This window comes from Nicotiana sylvestris, chromosome 2 (genome assembly GCF_000393655.2).
Source record: "Nicotiana sylvestris chromosome 2, ASM39365v2, whole genome shotgun sequence".
Classification (NCBI taxonomy): Eukaryota; Viridiplantae; Streptophyta; class Magnoliopsida; order Solanales; family Solanaceae; genus Nicotiana; species Nicotiana sylvestris.
In genome coordinates, this window is record NC_091058.1 from 73,335,516 (window position 1) to 73,359,040 (window position 23,525).

General features: G+C 33.9%; 2 protein-coding genes and 1 non-coding gene across 3 annotated transcripts; 1 reads left to right on the plus strand and 2 right to left on the minus strand.

Moving 5' to 3' along the window:
- Positions 1–4,910: 4,910 nt before the first annotated feature.
- Positions 4,911–5,063, plus strand: LOC138886668 (U4 spliceosomal RNA). Its single transcript, XR_011405715.1, has one exon. It is a non-coding gene; the product is annotated as a U4 spliceosomal RNA (small nuclear RNA).
- A 2,192-nt stretch (positions 5,064–7,255) lies between these two features.
- Positions 7,256–10,619, minus strand: LOC104228528 (GPI mannosyltransferase 1). The gene is made up of 4 exons (XM_009781008.2): positions 10,274–10,619; positions 9,508–9,690; positions 8,114–8,661; positions 7,256–8,019 (listed from the first exon to the last, which is right to left on the minus strand). Exons 1-4 carry the CDS (start codon positions 10,542–10,544, stop codon positions 7,705–7,707), a joined length of 1,317 nt encoding a protein of 438 aa, XP_009779310.1. The 5' UTR covers positions 10,545–10,619; the 3' UTR covers positions 7,256–7,704.
- A 4,630-nt stretch (positions 10,620–15,249) lies between these two features.
- LOC104228526 (thiol-disulfide oxidoreductase LTO1) lies at positions 15,250–19,732 on the minus strand. The gene is made up of 7 exons (XM_009781007.2): positions 19,481–19,732; positions 19,124–19,403; positions 18,085–18,341; positions 17,886–17,998; positions 16,506–16,653; positions 15,656–15,793; positions 15,250–15,517 (listed from the first exon to the last, which is right to left on the minus strand). Exons 1-7 carry the CDS (start codon positions 19,580–19,582, stop codon positions 15,437–15,439), a joined length of 1,119 nt encoding a protein of 372 aa, XP_009779309.1. The 5' UTR covers positions 19,583–19,732; the 3' UTR covers positions 15,250–15,436.
- Between the last annotated feature and the right edge of the window lie 3,793 nt (positions 19,733–23,525).

A 23,525-nucleotide genomic window follows, 5' to 3' on the forward strand; every position in this document is an offset into this window, starting at 1 on the left:
CCAATTGCAATGGGGAGACTTTATGATAACTTGTGGGCCTTATCCGCACAAGTGCTGCTGCGTGCAAAATAGCATGACCCCATACTGAAATGGGAAGTTTTGTTCTCATAAGCATTGGTCTAGCAATTAATTGGAGGCGTTTGATCAATGATTCTGCTAGACCATTTTGTGTATGAACATGAGCAACCGGATGCTCAATTGTTATCCCAGTTGAAATACAATAATCATTAAAGGCTTGGGATGTAAACTCACCAGCATTATCAAGACGAATTGTCTTAATTGCATAATCTGGAAATTGTGCTCTTAGCTTTATTATTTGAGCCAACAATCTCGCAAATGCCATATTGCGAGTTGATAGTAAGCACACATGTGACCATCTTGTAGATGCATCTACCAAAACCATATAATATTTGAATGGTCCACATGGAGGGTGAATGGGCCCACATATATCACCCTGTATACGTTCCAGAAATGCAGGGGATTCCATCTTAACTTTAATAGTTGATGGTCTAATAATTAATTTTCCTTGAGAACATGCAGCACAAGAGAATTCCTTAAATTGAAGAATCTTCTGATTCTTCATTGCATGTCCATGTGAATTCTCAATTATTTTACGCATCATATTAGAACCAGGATGGCCCAACCGGTCATGCCAAATAATAAAATTATCTTGATTAGTAAACTTCTCGTTTACTACGGCATGTGTTTCAATCCTGCTAATACTTGTGTAGTATAAGCCGGAGGAAAGAGCAGGTAACATTTCAAGCACATATTTCTTACCGGACATTATTGTAGTAATATAAAGATATTCAATATTTTCATCATTTGTAGTCTCAATATGATAGCCATTTTGGCGAATATCTTTGAAACTTAATAAGTTTCTTTGAGATTTACTACAATATAGTGCTTCATCAATAGCCAAATTTGTTCCTCCTGATAGTAATAAATTGGCTCTTCCAGAACCTTCAATTAATCTTGTACTATCGGATATTGTATTAACATTCGCTTCTTTCATTACCAAATAAGAGAAATATCTCTTATCTTTTAAAATAGTGTGTGTTGTAGCACTATCCAGAAGACATATATCATCTTTATTAATCTTGAGTCCAACTGAAGACTGGGAAATTTTCATATTCTTCATAAAAAAAAGACAAATAATACATCATAAGAAATATGAAAGACAAGCAGGAAAAAAACATTAAGAAATACATTAGAAATGTAGAAACTAGCAACACATGATGCATTAGGAAAATACACTCAAGAAAAATAAACTAGTTGCAAACATAAACATAACAACTTTTATAGCTTCATTCCCCAGTAAGATGATTAGTTCTTCAGTCAATATCCTCAAAGAAGTCCCCAACTTCTAAATGAGTAATATTTGTTAGGCCTTCAAAATCATCATCTTTATATGCAAGATGTGCCTTAGAATCATATTTATTTGAGGGACCTGCTTCATCATCATTATTTTGAAAGGTCAAGTGTGCCTCCACATTATTTTCTTTTTTCTTGAGGGAGGCTTGATAAAGTTTGACAAAATGTTCTGGCGTACGACAAATGCGTGCCCAATGACCTCTCATACCACATCGGTGACACATACTAGCTTTACCTTTTGAATGATTAATTTGAGAACCCTTATTGTTCTCCAATTTATTTCCACGTTTACAACCATGTCCACGACCACGGTAATTATTTTGTTTTCTTTCAAACTTATCATATGTTGCTACAACATTCACTTCCATAAATGGAGCTGACCCAGTGGGACGGGTTTCATGATTTTTCATTAATAGAGTATTATTCTGCTCAGCCACAGGTAGGCATGTGATTAACTCAGAATATTTCTTAAAACCTTTTTCACGGTATTGTTGTTGTAGCACCACATTTGAAGCGTGAAAAGTAGAAAATATTTTTTCCAATAAGTCCTCATCTGTGATAGTGTCTCCACATAATTTTAATAGAGAACTTACTTTAAAGATAGCAGAATTATACTCACTTACGGTTTTAAAGTCTTGCAACCTTAAATGTATCCACTCATACCGAGCTTTCGGTAATACCGTAAGTTTTAGGTGGTCATATCGATCCTTCAAATTAATCCATAATTCAAGTGGATCTTTTACGGTTAAATATTCAGTTTTTAACCCTTCATGTAGATGATGACGAAGGAAAATCATGGCCTTCGCTTTATCCTGATTTGATGCTTCATTTCCTTGTATAATAGTATTTCCAAGACCTTTAGCGTCAAGGTGAATTTCAGCATCAAGAACCCATGATAAATAGTTCCTCCCGGTGATGTCAAGTGTCACAAATTCAAGTTTTGATAAATTTGACATAGTGAAAACTATCATAAAAGATGAATAAGTTAGAGAAATAATTATAATAATAAACAATTAATGAAAACAAAACGATTAAGGTAAAAGAAATGAAAATAGAGCTATATCATGTTAACAATCTACTATTTCATTTTATTCTTGCCATAAAGTAGAAATTACATACTTGTTTCATTTCACTTTATATTATTGATATATATGTGTTAATAGAACTGAACGTGACTAACATTATTTATATGTTCCAATAAATATAAAGTAATTAAACTATAAAATTATTGCTTGTCAATTTATTTCTCACAGTTCTTCAAAATGCCTTAAAGATATGTTTTGATCTAGGGAGTCCATGAATATTATAAGTATGACATTAGTGCATAGCTAGTTTGATGACTTTGAGGTCCTCTAAGAGTTGAGCACAGAAGGAAATAGTTATTTTATCACTGCAATGTACTTAAACTATTTAAGATGCCCAAGCGCACAAGTAATCTGCAAACAATGAGCATATGATATGTACTGCCATAAATAAAATGATTATAATGATACATACCTTAATAAAATATGGCTCAACTTAGCGGGAGTTAAGAATAAAATTAGAGCTTCGTGCTGATAACGTGTTATAAAATAAAAGCAATGCAGTAAAATGTAAACAAGAAGAGATAGAGAGAATGGAGAAGTGTTTTCTTCTTTCACTTTGGTGTAATTTTTCATTGCAATTACATGGCCTTTTATAGGCATAAAAAGTAAAGATGATGGACATATAATAGGAAATTTAATCTTTAAGTTATTCACAACATGGACATCCAATGTAGTATCCAATGTACAAACTATTCATAACAAGACATGATTTGTAAAAGTAAGCACTAATTTCCCTATTCGCACTACGTTGATCAATTTTAATGTGGAAAAGGATTGTGCCTCGTTGGACTAATTGGTCCCTTGACCTACATTTTCTAAATTATGTTATTCTAGTGGATAGTTAAAGAAAACTGCAGAAAGCCCTCTAAGGATATAAAAGCTTTTAAATTTACAACATAAGAAAGGGAAAATTATGAAATGCCAATTTTTTAGTGGAATATTTTCGCCATGTGGAATGTAGCCAAAATTATATTGACAACTCATCAAATGGAGAGTTAGAATAACTAGTCAATTTTGGTACTTTTAATTTTTTAATGTTTTGAATAATATATCTCAACCAAGTTTGTGCAGCTCTTGGCATACGCATTTAGTGGGGTATATATTAATACAAATCTTTTAAAAAGATAAGCTAAATTAAGATAGAGAAAAGGAAATTCACAATTAAAGTTGCGGATAATAGTTTCAGTTTATTAAACCAAACAAGTATCAAATTTTCCTTTACGAAAAGAAGATAAGAGAAGAAAGAGAAACCAAAAAGGAGAAGAAAATTTCCTGAAACAAATCTCTCTTAATGAATTCAAGCTTAAGTCTGGTTCAGTTTATTTCGTAAATTGTTGGAATAAAATCCCGACGATTAACTAGGCAGTGTAATTATTTACATCTCCCAGTATGTATGCATATATTTTTTAGTATGTTCATGATTTATTAAAATTAACAAATGACAATAACTGTTATGAACCCGAATTCACAACAGAAAATAAATGAGGAAAATGATGGATTTAATTCATAAACTCAAAGATTCAATCATTACAATAACAATAACTAGAACCAAGAAGGAGATCCAGAGAAGAAGGATAGAGAAAGTCGAGGGAGAACAAAAAGAGATAGTCCAGAGGGAGAAGCAAGAAGAACAGAGACGAAGGGGAAGAGTTCTCAACAATACGCATAATCCCCAGAATCACTGACTTCTACTCTTTTAATAGAATAGTTTTTGGGTTCACTACTCAACCTGGATCCCAAATTAGTCTGATCATATTACTTGTTCTCGGCCCAATAGCCATATGTGTGTTGATATCCTTATTGGGATGTGGTTGATACATAACAATAACCCACATTATGCTAATCTTATAAACGATTGCAGGTCAATGCTCTAGCAGTTGGGTGGTCCTATCATGTAGTATACTTATAGGGAAGCAAATTTGGTGGCAGATAGAGGTTTTAATTCTCGTAATGCCACTACTAGATTAGTGCTATGTGCACTGTAACTTTTGCTACTCAGTAATATACTACTAACTACGTAAGGACAAAAAAAATGACAACATTTGATCTCTATCGTTGAAGGTTTATATCCTTTTCTTTTAGAATGAGATAAGTTTATCAAGTTTTGTTATTTTATATTTGAATTTTGTCACATGCATCCACATACAATATGTTCGTTTATTTGTAACATAAGTTCATAACAGTGACATATCTATTATTTTTTTCTGAAAATTTTCATGTCGTGTCCAAGTTTTATCGAGCTCGAGTTGCTAAGTCTTTGCCTATGCAAACATAGAAAGGGACAGGATCAAATATATAGTCATGAGTTACTAGTTTTCTATTAACTTTGGTACGTAATTGGGGTATGGTACGGGCCAGTCCGTTATTTACTTCTCTCCCACATCGGAGATATGAAGACAACATTCAAGGAAAGAGGACTATAAAAAAGGATGGCAGAAGATGGGAAAACTCATCTTTGCGCTTGGGGCAATGACGCAGCTAGTGAGGTTCTAACCGAGGCGCGTCTATTGCTGGTTGAAAACTATTTCCAAACCCCCTCTTCGGCCTGGGTTCTGCCTTGGCCGTTGAGAATTTTTGAAAGGGCTTCCCTTTCTGGGTAAAGCCCTACAATTCTCAGTCTTAATACTTTTCCTTCGTAAGCTGCCCAACAAGTCAATGTTGTCATTGTTTGACATTAAGAATGATAACAAGAGGCCAAAGGATAACCTAGAAGGGAATGAAGGAAACATTTAGAATCAGTGGAATAGTTACAACTAATGGTGTCAATGGATATTCTAACGATTGAAAATATATTTGTTTAATAAGTTTAAAAATAATAATACATTAAATTTTTTTTGGGTCTCGGAAGTATGAAAACTATTAAAAGCCAACAAGTAATTAAACTCAAAATACTAATTCCTAAAACCGATTATACTACTTCTATTGAAACTAAGTTATTTCAAGTATCTTTATTAGCAAGACACAAATACTTATATTGAAACTAAGTTATTTCAAGTATCTTTATTAGCAAAGACACAAAGTATTTTAGCTATTATGAGTATCAAACTACAATGTATTGAATATGTTTCCTTTCATATAATTTAGATTTATCTTTTTGAATATTTAATCATCTATAAACTTTATTCTTGAGTCCCAACTTGGTATATTTTTCAATTCGTATGATTTATATTTTCTTTGCCTTTGTTTGATTTCTTTACGTTGTTGTAGAATAGTTGATGGATCTATACTCTAGCCATCTTTTTTTTCTTTTTTTAATTCATCACTCTTTAAACAGTAAAAATATCTAGAGAATTTTGCTAAATCCTATAAAAGAAATGTTATTGCATTCTGCTTCTACTGGTGAATTTTACATAATATTAAAAAAATACCGAAAATTAATCGAACCGTATCGATACCGAAGAGAAACCTACATAATTGGGACAGTTTCGAAAAGTCTAATTTTGATTATACATAATAGAATAACCGAAAAATTGATATAATACAAATTTTATAAAATAATCGGACGAACCGAACCATCGACACCCCTAGCTACCACTGCCAACCAGCATTGCAGTAATATCTATGTAAGTAGTAATCGTGGTAGGCACATAGCTAGTACCAATATTCTCTTCATCACGCCACCCATTTTCTTTGTCCCAATAAAACAAATTAATTCACTCTTTGAAAGGTTCACTGGTAAGCATTAGACAGCATAAGAAGGAGAAATCATCTCGTGGCCCACACAACTGCCTAGCTCGTGAGAAATTAAAAAATAACTACATTTACAACTGGTCGTTTAAAAATAGCCCAGTTTCAAAAGTAATCGAAATTTAGTCACTTTTCATATAAAAATAAATTTGAGCGAAAACACTGTTTAAAACCCGAAAAATACGCCAGTATATTATTACTAGAGTTCCAGCATATGCTGGAACTCTAACATATTATACTGGAGTTCCAGGATAAGAATGCTGGAACTCCAGCATAATATGATGGAGTTTCAGCATAAGTACACTAGAACTCCAGCATAATATACTGGAGTTCCAGCAAGTATAATATAATTGTCCAGTATAATATACTAGAGTTTGGAGCATCGGTGCTCCAGTCTCCAGTATATTATACTGGAGTCAGCAAAGTATACCGGTCCAACATAATATGCTGAGTTCATACACAGGTGCACCGAACTCCAGGATATTATGCTTGACCGGTCTCTATTGCAGCAAAATAGTGACTATTTTTCATTGACTTCGTAAACGTTGGCTATTTTTGGATGACCAGTCCGAAAACTGGCTATACCGTGCTATTTTTATGCCTAGCTCTGTCCCTCTAGACGTGTCTTGACAATCACTCATTTGTAATGTAATACCGAAAAGAACTTCACCTTTTATAGCTTTGCCATTTAACAGTATTTTCTTCTTTGAGGATGTTTTCCTCCTCAAGTGTAATACATTCTAGGGACTACAGTTGACACTTTTTTCCACCTTTGCATAACCAATATCCAAAATTTAGAAGTTAAAACATCTATTTTCTCATACCTGAAATATTCAAAATGATGTTGTAAATTTATATAGCATGAATCATCGAGAGAGAAAAAATGCTGACGCGAGTCATTTATCGACCTCATCCAACGCCATTTCACACACTATCCCAATAGTAGCATTTGGCGGCGCGATCAGATCAGTCCAACATACAGTATTTCTCATGGACACTTCAACAACCCTAGGATCTTCATTTCATCACATGGAAATCCAATAATTCAATGAGCTACAAGTTACCACACTAGAAAACGAGGCAACAAGAAATGAAAGAACAGTGACACAGAACAGCAAAAAGAGATATCTTTATTCATCCCAATCATATTGGTTTTACAAAGATATACAGGCAAGCAACGCACATGAAAAGGATGTGACGTCACTCCTCTAGCTGCCTAACTAACTCTAGCAAGGGAGGGAAATGAATATCAAACTAAATGAGATGTAAACTATAATCAAGAAAACTTCAAGCATCCCGCGTACAAAAAATTTGCCGTAGACAATTGTACATTGCTTTTGTAGTGAAGTATCCTCTAAAGCAAAATGGACAAGAGGTCAAGAATAAAGTCATTACAATCTCTTGGTACATCTTCAGTGCTGGCATTTTTGTGTTAGCTATGAAAATGTCAAGTGCTTTGCTTGATGATGAAAAGCTCGACAAGTCCCGAACATGGCTAAATACTCTTTTAGCTCTAAAATGTTCCCCCATTGAGTTAGGAGGTATATGATGTGATTCCTCACCCCTGTTTGACGTGTTTCTTTGAAGCGGCAGGAGATGACTGTTGGAAGACTGGACTGTATGTGTGTTGCTGGATAATATTGATAAGAACGAAAGTATTTGCAGCCAAGAATAGCAAACCTGCCACCCAGAGTTGAAGAAAGACATTCTTTCCTTTAAATTCAAGCAAATATCCCCACATCAACCAATGACCCTGAGCTGCCATCCACAACAAGATGCAGACCAATCCTTTTCCTTTGAGTTTCATGTTGGTCCATGGCAGGATTAGCGGCAAGAGACAAAAGAACCAAACAAAGTATTGAGCTGTCATAACCTGCAGAGGAAAAGAACATTATATTTGCTAATGGAAAGTCGAGCTATTATTAGCTGATTCTCAACCCAAAGAGATTCAAGGATTGCTGACAAACCTTGTTGAATGCTACAAATGCCACAGTCTGCACAAAGAAACAAAATGGAAAATCCTGTGCAAAGCGGAAAACAAGAACTAGCTGCACCATAATCTGAGGCAGAAATGAGACAAGCTTTTCCAAGCTTGAAAACTCATGTTCATAGTGCAGATATATGTGGTAGAAATAGATTGAAAAATTGTGCCTTGGGTCTGTACGTGTGAGATGATAGAGAAGTGCTTCATGCAAGAACTCCCATCCATATAAATAGAAGAAAACCCCGGTAAGGAGAAAGAACATAGCTCCAGAAATAAACCCAAACATTATCCTCCTCCAGGTGAAAAGGCTTGTCAAAAAGTTCCATATACAATAAGGATCCATAAGCTTTTTACAGCTGGAAGTCTGATGTGACTTGCTTTTTCGAGAACTCCAATTCACAAGAGCAGGTTTTGTACCATACTGGAAGAATAGAGGATCAAGAACTAAAATAATCGGAAGAGCATAAATTATTGGATAGATCCTCATGTGGACGACAAGCCCATACCAAAATGCAGCTTGTACTAAACGACCTGATCAGTGAAACACCACCAAAGTCAAGAGAGCGTGATGACTTTCACTTACAAAGAAAAATATGAAGCTACAGTTTCAGTGGCACTAACCCAAGTGAGAATACAGTTATCTGACCCAAAATATCGGAGGATTCCTAAAAAGACTCTCAATTAAAAGAGTTTTCTGTTTAACCCTAAAAATTTCCAGAGTTAACATTCTTGGTTTTACTTTTCTTTAAACTAGAGGCTCGCTATAGTTTCAAATTGTATAAGAGCTATGAAAAGAAACGGTGGCAGATTCAGGACAAGTCTTGTTTCATCTCTTTATCGGATAAACCAAGCTCTAACAGTAAAAGAATAAGTATCCTGCTTACATTAGTTGCTCGCTAAAACCTCATTCCGTGGCTGGTAATATTGGGTTGGTGTATTATACACCTAATGCTAGTGTGGAGTGGGAGGGGAGAAAGACTCAATCTTGACCAATATTTGCTGACAATACCTTCTTATCCACCGGTGTCATCACCTAAATCATGAAAGACTCAATCTTGACCGATATTTGATGACAATACCTTCTTTTCCACCAGTGTCATCACCTAAATCATGATGCTCATAGTCTAAATACTTCCCCTTCCCATATGTCCCCTCTTTACTGTCGTTTACATTGCCCCATGATAATTAAAGCAGGTTAAGGAGGAGACAAGGACCATTATGAAAGAGAGAATAACAAAGAAATTAACAGTAGAGGAGTAAACTAACAATGAAAAAGAAAAATATGGGAGTAAATTCTCAACACAACCATATTAGATGTAAACAAAAGGTACTGGAAACTTACTTCATCAGAAATAAAAAGGTACTGGAAAATTTTACCTTTCATTAGACATATAATAATCCAAAGTATTATGGCGCAGATGATAGGCTCACAATTCCCACGAGTTCCAATGGTAAAGGTAAATGGATTCAAAAGCCAGACCATCACAGAATAGGTGCATAATTTTTCAGGCACCCCTCTTAGCTTTAGAATGGCGTTTATAAGAAATCCCACGAGAAGATCTGCCGCACGAACTCAATTGTAAGTTTCAGTAAGCATATCTGTTTTGGAAACATAATTAAGATGTAATGTTTCTAAGAATTCCAAATATGCGTTGTTTGCAATAAGAAGAAACAATCAACTCAGATACAAAGGTGCAAGTGCAAGTGCTTATCACATTTAACAATTCACCCTTTCTAAGTTATATGACCACAACAATATCAAAGATTGCCAATGACACCTAAGCTTATAAACGTAAACAATGAGAATTGAAACCTCTTGACCACCACATGCAAGAAGCATTTATATGAGGGAAAACAAGAATGCTAAATGATAAAATAAAAACGACAACTTTGAATTGCCTTGAAATGAGAACCCCTTTTACAGAAAATCCAATAAGAGCTAAATTCAAAATTTGACTATAAGAATAACCCACAAATCTTGAATCATCAAAAGATTATAGTAGCTTTCATGCATCTGGCCTTTCCAACAAATAATAAACAGAAAACTTAACTCAACCATGAATAACTAGTCTTATAAAAACTGTAAAGCTCAGACCTTTTCGGTATATGAAGGAAGTAAAAAGAACCCAAAAAGGGCACATACCTGAAGCGGAGAAGATGAATTTTCCCCAAGAAGGATGAATGAAAGAATTGGGTACAAGAAGAAAAGCAATTAAGGGTGAGTAGCGATATGTGGATCTTTGATAAGGGGATTTTCGAGCAGCGACTAAAGCAGCTGCATCTGAGAAAACAAGATAGTCCACATCTGTGTATCTAACTTCCATATGCCTATCTTGCCATTCTCCGTAAACTATCAAAAATACCCTAAGGAATGCTGAGAATATGAGCAGGGACTTGAGATTTACTGTCACCATTGTGATCGCTCGAAAGGAAGAGACTGAAAATGTGCCAAAACAAGAGAGGAAGTAGTTATAAACTCAGCTTTTGATTTTTTTTTTCTTGAAAAGCAAACTTATGACTTTCCACAATATTACACCTCAATTTTTGTATAGTACTAATTTTTAAGTATTAATTATCAAGAATTAAAATATTCAAAAATTTACACTTTGGTATAACGTTCTTGCTATCAAGCTATTTTTTCATAACTATTTTAATACTATGTTCCTCCTATCACTACAAAATATTCAAGCCAAATAAGTATGTTAGACTTCATACTCAGTCGAATTATCGCATGAAGGGGCTAACAACAACAACAACAACAACCCAGTATAATCCCACAAGTGGGGTCTGGAGAGGGTAATATGTACGCAGACCTTACCTCTACCCGAGAGGCAGAGAGGCTGTTTCCAGGAGACCCTCGGCTCAAAGAGGCAACAAGAGACACTATATTAGTACTATCAATAGACTCATAATAAAACAACATAAAATACCATGAAATCCATAACATAACATAAATGCCATAAAAAACAAAGTAACAGCAATATAAGAGATATAGGAAATACGAGAAGGATATAAGGTATTAATACACAGCAGATAAAGCCCATCATCAGTAGTTGATCAATAGCATCCTAAGACTAACTCCTAACTGGCTAGTCTCACTCTAGTGCGCTGTAAAAAAGACATCACAATTTCCCCTAACCTACAACCTTAATGCTCGATCTCCACAATTCCCTGTTTAGGGCCATGTCCTCAGTAACCCTAAGTCGCGCCATATCCTGCTTGATCACCTCTCCCCAATACTTCTTAGGTCTCCCTCTACCTCTCTTCGTACCCACCACCGCCAGTCGTTCACACCTTCTCACCGGTGCATCAGTGTTCCTCCTCTGGATGTGCCCGAACCATCTGAGTCTTGCTTCCCGCATCTTGTCCTCCATGGGGCCACACCCACCTTCTCTCGAATATCTTCATTTCTAATCCTATCCTTCCTTGTATGCCCGCACATCCACCTCAACATCCTCATCTCTGCAACTTTCATCCTCTGGATGTGTGAGATCTTCACCGGCCAATATTCGGTCCCATACAATATAGCAGGCCTAACTACTGCCCTATAAAATTTACCTTTCAGTAACAGTGGCACTTTCTTGTCACACAGGACTCCCGACGCTAACCTCCATTTCATCCACCCCACCCCTATACGGTGTGTGACATCCTCGTCGATCTCCCCGGACCCCTGAATAAACGACCCCAAGTACTTGAAACTAGTCCTCTTAGGGATGACTTGAGAATCAAGCCTCACTTCCGTGAAGGGGCTAAATGGAAGTGAAATTCTAATGGTCAGTTCTCTTTTTTTAGTAATTATTAAGCAAAGTCAGATGTTAAATTGGAAATAGAGTTTGTTGTCTGAATAAAGTAGGCAAGTTATATACAAAGAACAATGACATATAAAACTAAACATAGCTAGTTCGAAAATGTTTACATTTTCCAAATTGATTTTTATTATGTTTTGTTGACTAGATTCTGAATTCGACATTCAGTTTTGTTAAACTTATTGACTTGAGTTTTAAGTGAAAATAGTACGGGTAGCCAGTTTTCGGACGGGTGATTTGCATCTATACCCGTTTTTTGGGTCACGTTTTAATTTGTGTCCGCTTTGCAAAAAAAAAAATGCAAGCGTACCCACTTTTTCGCGTAACTTCAGCATACGGGGCTGAAGTAGCAAAGACAATCACGCAAAACTTCAGCATTCTAGTAGACAGGCCTGAAGTAGCAAAGGCAGTGCTAAAGTTTTTTTTTGTCCTGGATAAGATGCTGAAGTTATTTAGTTCATTTGTAAAAACTTAAGCGCTAAAATAGCTGAAGTTTTTTTTGTCCTGGATTCATTAGTTTTGTCATAAACCTTTTTCAAAAGTTTCAGCAGAAGATGCTGAAGTTATTTAATTTATTTGTAAAAACTTCAGCACTAAATAAGCTGAAGTTTTTTTGTCCTGAATAAGTTTTTTCAAAAACTTCAGCAAAAGATGTTGAAGTTATTTAGTTCATTTGTAAAATTTCAGCACTATATAAGCTAAAGTAACATTTTGCAGGAGAGAGTGAAATATAAATGGCAAAGCTTAAGTTCTATCTGTAAAAATTGAATCAGCACTGAAACATTTCACAAATTTCAAGTCACTTGGCGAAAAATTCCAACAATTTCATCATTTCCTCCTTCCTAACATCAACAAATTTAGTGATCTGTTGAGGGGAGAGAATCTTTGTCATACAAATTTTCTTCATAAAAATCCAGTACTTGCTATAGTCCAAAGTGGAAAACAATGTGTCTTTGTAAATTTGGTACTTTGAAGAGCCAAATTCTCCCTAGCAGCAAACTTGACATCATTGGTCTTAAAAATTTCTTTTGCTATAGCGTCATTCGACACTGTGGCACATTAAGAATTTTACCATTCAGACAAGTACAAAGGCAAAAGAACTGTGATCCTCCTCCTCAGTCTTCTCCTTAAATAAAAAAACTGATATTATTCTCCTGATCTGTTAGTACTACTATTCTACAGAATTAATCATAGTATCTTTCAGTTGTTAATAGAAGAAGACGAAAAAGAAGAAGAAGAAGAAGAAGAAGAAGAAAACGAAGGAGGAGGAAGGGGCTGAAGTTTTTTAAAAACCGGGTACAAGTTAAAACTTTTTAAAAAAACGGATATATGTTAAATGGGGGCGACCAAATAAGACGCCCTGTGTAATTTTTACTTTTAGGACTGGTAATTGAAAAATAGCTAGCGTTTGGAAAGTCATTGAAAAATAGTCATTATTTTTCTACAACATGAAAAGTTCCAGCAAGGGCGGCCCTTTCTTAAAGCAAGTAAAGCAACCGCTTTATGCCCATATTTGTGGGGGCCTCATTTTTTGTTACACCTAGTAGACTATGTATATGTTTAAAAAAGAGTTCTGTAAAGTGAAAAAGTTTGATTTCTTTCTTTAACAAACATAAAGGAGAAGAATTTGCAATTGTTATGATTCTACCAAGGAAATTGTACTTGAAATGAATATCGAACCTAAATTTTGTAAAAAACGTGTGATATATAGGAAGTAACAATTTGATGCAAATGTTGATAATGAAATCTCGAAATTTTTCGAAGAGTCCTTTAGAGTTGATTACTTTTATATATAATAGACAAGACTATTTTTTCACTTCAAAATAGATTTGAACAATTCGAATCATATGAAAATATTTTTGGTTTTTTATTTGGCAATAAAAACTAAGATCACTAGATGTCCGAAATTTGAAAAAAATATTACCTTAATCTTGAATGTTCCTTAAAGCATAATAATCAATTTGATAATGATGGTTCAGATTTATTTTGCGAATTAAAAGTATTAAGAAAAATAGTATAATTAAAATATAACAGTTTAATTGATATACCTAATCAAATAAAAAGATATAATTCTTTTTCAAATGCCTAAATTGCTTATGGAATAATGTTCATAACTCATATTACCGTTGCTTCAGCGAAAAGAAATTTTCAAAATTAAAATTGATAAAGTCTTACCTAAGAACAACAATGTCACAAGAAAGGTTAAATGGATTAGCTATATTGTCAATTGAGAAATACTTATTAGGAGTTATTGATTATAAGAAAATTATTAATAACTTTGTATCTAAGAAAAACTAAAAAAATAGACTTCAAATAAATAATTAAAAAAAAAAAAAGTTAAAGCCCCTCGTAAAGTTTGGCTTTAGGCCACAAAATTCGTCGGGCCGCCCCTGAGTTTCAGCATAATATACTGGAGATTGGTGCATCTGTGTATGAACTTCTAGCATATTATGCTGGAACTCCAACACACGGAAAGTTCCAGCATAATATACTAGAGATTGAAGCACATGTGTATGAACTTCCAGCATATTATGTTGGATCTTATATTATACTGGAACTCCAGTATATTATGCTGGAATATTTTCCAAATTTTGAACAGTATTTTCGTTCAAATTTATCTTTACACGAAAAGTGGCTAAATTTCGATTACTTTTGAAATTGTGGCTATTTTTCAATTACCACTTTGTAAATCTGGCTTCTTTTTTTAAAAAAAAAAATAAATTCACCCGAGTTTTAAACTCAACATTCAATTGCGTACAAGTTGCGGGTAAAACATAAGTACTATCTTTCCCTCCCAGCTTAAGTGTTCTATTTGGGTTTGACACGTTTATTGAGATTTTAAAATAAATAACTACTATATTTAAATAGAATTTAACCCAAAAAGGGAAACAAAATTGACTTCTTGATGGATTTGAACATTACATAGAATAAAAGTAGGTCCCTGTTTACGTTCTTGGTAACAAAATAATGAATAGTAATGATAAGTTTAGAGAAAAGATTTCCAAGTTAGGAAAGTCTGTTACTCTTGTAATATGTAATAGAATTTTAAGTTATATACAGTTCAATTTATAACATAAAGAGTGTTCTAAATAATTTTCAAAATTTTCTTGATGGGCAAGAGTTACACGCTACATGTCTTAGTGAGAGATAATAAGTACCGGGTGAAATAGTCTAAGAGATGCACACACAATATCACCGTTATCACAAAAAAAAGAAATCTAGAAGTAACCATTTTAACAAGATAATTAAAATTTCAGGGGTAAATTGGACACGTACAACATTAGCAGTAAACAGGACCACAAAATTCAAATACTTGCGGGTAATAGAGTTGATATATATACTCAGAAGATAATCCACTCGGATTCATTTATGACTCTATCTATTCAGTTTACAATATACTAAGATAATTACAGTATGAAACAAAATAAATACCAGTGGGCAATAATAAAGACATAAAATTTGATACCCTAAGAATATGTGGTTGTGTTAGTCAAAGAAGCTTATTTAGCCTCAGTGAGTTCGTTCATAGTGAAACCAGACAGTTCAGCCAGCTCTGAAAGCTTCTTCTCTCCGCTCAGCACCTGCCACAATATATAGTTTTAATTATTAAGGTGCCGCAATGTAAAGCTAGAGGTTCAAATAGCATCCAGCGTGGGAATAACTGACGCCTTTATATAGGTTATAAAAGATTTTCCAGCAGAAAGAAGATTCTTGCTCACCTCCCCATTGATAATCCATGTAGGGAACCCTTCTAGTTTTGCTTCTTGACATGCATTGGCCATATAAATTCCTTTCTTGACTCCATCAGGAAAGCATTCCACATAGTCTAGTAGCTTTGATGCTTCTCGTCCAAACATCTTGTTGCAGTGACAGCAGAAATAACTAATTTAGTACAAACATCTCTTATACATGCTGTTAAGTGCATGATGCAAATCAGAGTATCTAGTGCAACAGCAAGGTTGACGAGGAAGCTTTTGATGAGAAGAGTAAAGAAGCAAAGACACTGAATTATTTTGTCAACGTTTCCATATTTCAGTGGATCTTTAAGGCACTTTTTAACATTTTTAAAGATGAGATGCCATACACAAAACAGTTTTGGTCACAGCTCTGAGAATCTGCTTCTGAGCTCTAAAATTAAATACATTGAAGCTCTTAGCCCAAATTCCTCCACCAGTAAATACACATAACAGATATGAAAGAAATAAAGATAAGGCTCCCTCTTTTTTCCCCTTTAGTCATGCTCTTGTTACAAATTTATGGGAGACGTTAACATTCCATCCAAGTAATTTGATGGGCATTCATATTCTTTCCTACCCATATCATGTTTTCCTTTGACTCTTAACCAAAGTCTTATCCATGTTTTCTTCTGGTATCTCTAAGAATCATGCTCTTTTTTTTTTGCCTAATGAAAAGACGTCATTACGCCATTGAGGCAACCAAAATTGAAATAATTCATCAATTAGAAAAACAATCATTTTCATATTCTATATAAATACAAGCAGAGGATGATATGGTTTCTATGCCCATCAATGCAATTTTAAGAAAGCACAACTGCAAAAAGAAGGAGACCTCTTTTTGTTCCTGGCAGTGAGAACACCAGAAAGCCCCATACATTTTTGCTCCAATTGAACGCAGGTGCTTCGCTAGGGAAATAGCAAAAGGTGTCGACGGTGATGTTATCTCAGTTGTGAAATATTCCAGTTCAGTCATAGCAGAACTGCAAAAGATGGGAAAAGGGATTTGAGTAATTGTTCTCTTGAATAATGTGCACGATCTTTTCACCAACTGATAGATTTCAGACAAACTAGAGTTTTAAGTGTGACTATACATCAAAAGCTTTTCTATCTTAAAATAACCAAGATATCTTGCTATTGATAAAGCTACAAACTGAACAAGCTTCTCTACTTGCTTAAAATTATAGCTCAAATAATGCATGAAGTGATTAAATAAGGTTTGTATTATCTGTGTAATGATGTAATCTATGCCAAGCAAACATCGACTTCAAAATTCTAAGCAATTTCAACCCAATAAGCTCACTGAATTCAGTCCGAGAAGAAAGGTCCATAATGTTGCAAACCTACTTCATCGAAAATCAGAAGGAACTATGATAAGATATTGCCTACTTACCCAAAAGAAATAGTTGAGAACTAAGTTGTGCGGACTCTTCGATTTTGGTGTCGTCCCCGTCCCAATAAGAGACGGGGACGGGAGCAGGATACGTCCCGGATTCGGTCAACTAACTTCGGACACTTTGACCGAGTCCATCAACAAATTTAGGAGAAAAATTGAGATTTTGATTTCTCAAAATCAAAAATAAAACAGATTTAAGTTATGGAAAATGGCATACCTTCAATATTGTAGTATTTTTGTCTCATGTTTTTGGAGAATGAAAGATTGAATTCTACAATATTCATGTAAGTATTTCACATAATATCTCTTAAAATTTACAATCTTTTTATAGCTCTATTTTTTATTATTTTGAATTTTCTTAGCCGAATCCCCGCGCCTGTATCCATATCAGGATCCGCACCCCCGAATCTTAAAATTTAGATTTTGCCGAATCCGATACTCGGATCCGTCCTCATATCGGATACCCGCACCCGAGTCCGAGCAACTTAGGTTGAGAAATGTATGTTGAGCCTAATTCAACCTAAAGCAAACTCAAGTGATGAGAATCGTCTACGATCATATAAGGAGATTACAGCCTCTGTACTTAACCAAGGAGAATCTGACTTGTCATGAAGAGGTTAGAGTTGAATTTATAGCTCCGAGCAATCCAACACCTACTCTGGGAAGAATAGACAAGGAAGTATAAAACAGAAAAGCTCCTGTTTTTTTTCTTCAAACCTTCCTTATATAATGGAAGAACTCCTGCCTATTGTCCTTTAAATCCAAAGACACTTTGGCTAATATTAACCGACAAGGTGTAAAGGCGTACAGACTATTTACCTGGTATTTGTTGGCTGAGAGGCACTGTATGAATTGTTTAGGGTGGAAACCACCAAGAGAACTATAAGTAACTGTAAACCCACCTCTTTTTGCACCTCTTGAGACCCCAGACCCTGTAAACGAAAGCCACATCTTTGTCATTAGCACTGCATATAGACATAGAAGCTAAACAAACAATATTATCTGTGGCGGAAATTACCTTTATACTGCTGATGAACAAACCAAACGACAATAAGGCAGAAGCTAAACAGTAAAGGCAAAATTCTCCAGAGAATTGTGTGCTTAGGATGTATAAGAAGTATGCACTGGCCGCTGCCATGGAAGTACTTGTTCCAAGTAAAAGCAAACGCCCATAAGCTTCACCAATTCCAAGCGGCGTCCTTTTCTGGCCCAATTGTATCCCAAGTACTGCAACTACTCCATAAGCAATCATACCAATCAATGGAAGAGGAACACCTGGCAAATGTAAAAGGATGAAAACTGAATCTCTTTCCAAAACATATTACCTGCAATTTAAGTGACATACTGCTTTCAATTTGATGATTGTTCAATCTATGTCTTTCAGATCAAAATAGAACATAGTCATTTTATGACGAATGCCAACAATATAGAAAATTTACTATCTCCATCTGTAAAAATTCACCTTTCACTTCTTAGTCCGTCAATTTTATTAGGTTTTCAGATATAATACCACATAAATAGTTGTATTCCTCCTTTTATTCTCTCACAAACAATTTTATCTCCAAATGGTAAGGGGATCCTGTTGCACTACATGGTCTTCAATAAATACAAAAAAGAGTTCCTTCTACTCTTTAGTCAAAATAAGACATTTTCAGTTGGGGAAATAGGGAGTAAAAATTGTTCTTTCTGGTAAGCAAATAATTCATATAGAGAATCAAACAAGAGGCTAATCATCAAAGAGAAGTGTGAAGTTTTTTACATTCTGTGCCGACCCCAACTTGTTTGTGGTTGAGGCCTAGTATTGTTTGTCTGGTGAAGACTTAATCAAATGCGAAAATATAAAACTGTATCCAACCACCTTTTCAGGTTCCCACCAATTTTACTTGTCCAGCAGTGTTTATATTGCCTGACTAAAATTTGTTTATTTTAACAAAACTTTAAGACATATATAGATTACTATAAAAGTTTGTTTCTTTTAACAAAACTTTAGATACGTATAGAAGGTTACAAAGATACTTCTAAAGCAGAAAGTTTCTAAAAATAGCAAAGAATATTACCAAACACAGCTGAGTAGCTGCTGTTGAGGATGTTGCCGCAGCTGCTACCATCACCAACAGGACAAAATGCTTCGGAGTTGGTGAGTTTGAGGTACGTCAAGTAAGAAGTTTCGAAAAACCCAACACCTCCAAGTGCTGCACACCAATTGTATGCTGAAATGCTTGTGTCAGCAGAAGTATTTGATAACACCACCTTAGGTTCTGACTCTGTCTCTGCATCTTCGACCTTTCTCGATGAGCAGCTCACTCGAAGCAACAACAATCGCCGAGCTGAATCTCTCTTTAAGAAACGAAGCAACAAAAATGTTAATATTGGCAAAAAAAATTGAATCTTGAAGAAATGAAGAGTGACTGTACCTTGAGTTGAATGAGGGAAGATATAGAATTAGAGCGAGATGGGGGGAGATGAGAGGTTTGGGTGGGAAAAGGGGAAGATGATACGCCGATGAGACTGGCCATCAGCTCACAATTGGGTGTCACCCGCCGTGAGTAGTGGTGGTTTGACTAGTTTGTCCCGTGGCGGTGGTTGGTCGTTAATTAAGCGTGCGGAAAATGTGCTCGTTACTGAAATTGGGCCATTTGGACCAACTCTTCAGCTCTGGCTCGCTTACTCAATATTAGGCTTTGGACAATATTTGAGTTGAACTAAACACAAAAGAATTGGTAAAAATAGCACGGTATAGCCAGTTTTCGGACTGGTCATTCTAAAATGGCCACCGTTTACGAAATCAATAAAAAATAATCACTATTTTGCTGCAACAGAGACCGGTCCAACATAATATACTAGAGTTCGGTGCACCTGTGTATGAACTCCAACATATTATGCTGGACCGGTATATTTTGCTGACTCCAATATAATATACTGGAGACTGGAGCACCGGTGCTCCAAACTCTAGTATATTATACTTGTTGGAACTCTAGTATATTATGCTGGAGTTCTAGTGTACTTATGTTGGAACTCCATCATATTATGCTGGAGTTCCAGCATACATATCCTGCAACTCCAATATAATATGCTGGAGTTCAAGCATACTTATGCTGGAACTCCAGTATAATATACTGGTGTATTTTCCAGGTTTTGAACAGTATTTTCGCTCAGATTTATCTTTACATGAAAAGTGGCTAAATTTCGATTACTTTTGAAACTGGGCTATTTTTGAACATCCAGTTGTAAATCTGGCTATTTTTGAATTTCTCCTAAAGAATTGAGGAACTAATGTGCTAAAGCTAGAAAAAAATTGGAATTTTTAACTCCTATAGCAAATATTTACACCTTATTTATTATAAATAAATATCTTTTTATAAAATTATATTCTATAGCTACCTTTTAGGTTTTATAGCAAATTATCTATTTATAGTCACTTCCTATTGTTAAGCCATTAAATACGCTCTGAAATATTTTTCTCTCTCATGCTTTCTATTCTCTCTCTCCCAATAACACCGGTATTGTATACAATTTTGTTAAACCCACGTACTCTCTCCTAACCCAGTATCTTCCCCACGAATACAACCTCCATTATCAACTGATTCATCTCCATTCTCTCTCTCAATTTTCAAAATTGTTTGCCTAAAAAGTTGTGGTAAGTGTTAAACTTATTAGTTTTTCGCTGGCACATGTATTATTCTGTATATCTGTACTGTTTTTGTAGAAACAATCACCATTGTTATCCTTTTACAGAAAACTCGGATTTTCTTCTCCAATGGATGATTCAACTCCTTACAAGAGGGTTATCCAAGGTATATCGATCAAAGCACTCAATTTCGAAAGGCCATCTTTCGATTTGCAAATCACGCAAGCGGAACATGTATTTGCAGGTTCAACAACAAATACAGTTGCAGTAAAGAGAACAAAAATACGCAATGACACATCGAAACGAGTCTAATTTGAGAAATTTGAAAGAATCAACACTTTCACTGTTTGTTTTTAGATGTATTTAGATATATTTTGATGACTTTAACTGTTGTACTTATGAATGTGTTATGTATTTCAGATACATGTATTCATCTGTATTTTACTGATAAATAGTTATTACAATGACTTTCACTGTTTGTTTTTAGATGTATTTAATTGTATTTAGATGTATTTACAATGCTTTCACTGTTGCACTTATGAATATGTTATGTATTCCAAATATATGTATTCATCAAAAAAGAGTACATGTTTTGAAATCTACAGAAAGATAGTAACAGAAAAAAGAAGGGATTGAAAATCTAGAGATTGCTCTGTTTTGTGATTTTTTTTGGCTGGGAAATCTTTTCTTTAACGTGAATTATAGATTCTGCGTGTTATAATTGAGTTAGTTGAGTTATATTAGGAGTATATCGCGTTAATTGATTCATTTACCGTTTTAAATAGCTGAAAAGATCATTTTTTATGCAATTTACGTTATTGTATTCACAAATACAGCTCGCAAATACAGTCGAATACAATCGAATACAACCGTTGCTTAGCTGACTACCCTGTTTCACGCCGAGTTTTGCTACTGTATTCATGAATACAATAGCTTAAGTATATCGAATACACTCTATAACAACTGAAACCATATCTATAGGAATTAATTTAGTAAATGATAGCTATAACTAGCTAATAACCACTAAACAATAGTGGTTTGTGAAAATTTCTCTAGAAAAGGTAAGGTCTACTTTACTTCCAAAATGTTAGAATGTTGAGGACTCTTCTAAACAACTATCTTTGTGGATGGTTGATGTTAGACTATAATTATATATTTTTAGTGCATTACTTACTTTATATTTAGGTGCTTTAATGCTAAACAATGTTATACTTATGCTTAATTGAGTCTATTTTATGTATAGGTACGTTGAAGACGAAATTGGAAGTAAAGTAGAGATTTTATATGTATTTTATACACTAAAAAAATGGTTCATGAGTATTTAATCTATATCTACCTATATCTATATCTATACTATATTAAAAGCACGAAGACCCTTAGCGAAATGTCATTCGCCTTTTTTATCCTCTAAAATTTTCCTTTAATAATTCAAAATCTTAATATTTAGGACCAAATATAACAAATAATTTTGATGTTGAACTATGTTTTAGGAATTCAAATTTTCAATGTTTTAATATCTACCCACTAAACATTATATTTGTATTCAAGACATTAAAGTCAAAAAATGAAGAACTGCTATTACTTTTTAATTTGAAGAAAAGAAATACTATTATTGGTTCTTCCATTTTTTTTTATCCAGTACTATTGATTTTTCTAAAAGTAAAGTTAGATGGGGAATAGAGTTAAAATAAGCCAATATACAATTAATATGAAGAATTAATTTCTACTCCCTATGTCTCAAAAATATTTATCGTAATGTCTACAAAAAGTTTCAATTATTTATCATTTTAGAAATTCAAGATAAAATTAATTATTCTTTTCCATTTTGTCCTTAGTAGTAATTATTCTTAAAGATGGAGATGAAACATAAATAAAGTAAATGTTCAATGAAGAGAGATTATATTAAAAACGACAAGTAGTTTAAGACAGAAAAGATATTTAATTAATACATACATTTTAATTAATATTTTCTTTAAAGGCGTGTAAAAGAGAAATACGACAAGTAGTTTAAGACAGAAAAAATATTTATTAGTAATCAAGACTCAAGAGCCTTTAAATAGGTAGAAAGATGATGAATTATTAGTGTTATGAAATATTTAGTTTTACAGCAAAAATGTAACTCCAACCAAACAAATAACTGGTTAATGTTAGAAATCTCATCAATTGGTAAATGTTACACTTTCGGATTATTAGTACAAAAGTTGTAGTAATCAATAAAGTCACAAAGTTTACTAGCAAAATTAATTAAATTTTGGTCGGTGGAATTGTATTTTCTAAAAGTTGAAGGCAATAAATTGTATTGGTATTTGTCCAAACAAACAGAAAAGAAAAATTTTAACTCACAAAATTAAAACTCTGTATCAAATTATTCAAAATCGCAAGTCAATCTATATTTTTCTAAATACAAGAGGACTAAAAACAAATAACATTGGATCTTTGATTAATATTAATTACTATGTATGTATTGTTTTCGTCAACAACTAAATAATATACATGAATATATCTATCTATCTTTTATAATAAGAAAAATGTGTTATGTAAATTGAAATAGAGGAAATAATATTTATATAAAATTTTAAAAATTTAACACTCACTGATATATATATATATATATATATATATATATATATATATATATATATATACGCGTATAAAGCGCGTACCCTAAAACTAATTATTATAAAAGCATGAAGCTCAAAAGTTAAAAGTTGAATTACTAAAATGCCCTTCTAAATAACTTAAATATTTTACTAATAAATAAATAAAAAAGTCTCCTATTTTCCTTTCTCTTATCATAGGAACCAACACGTCTTCAGAGAAAAAGAATGAAC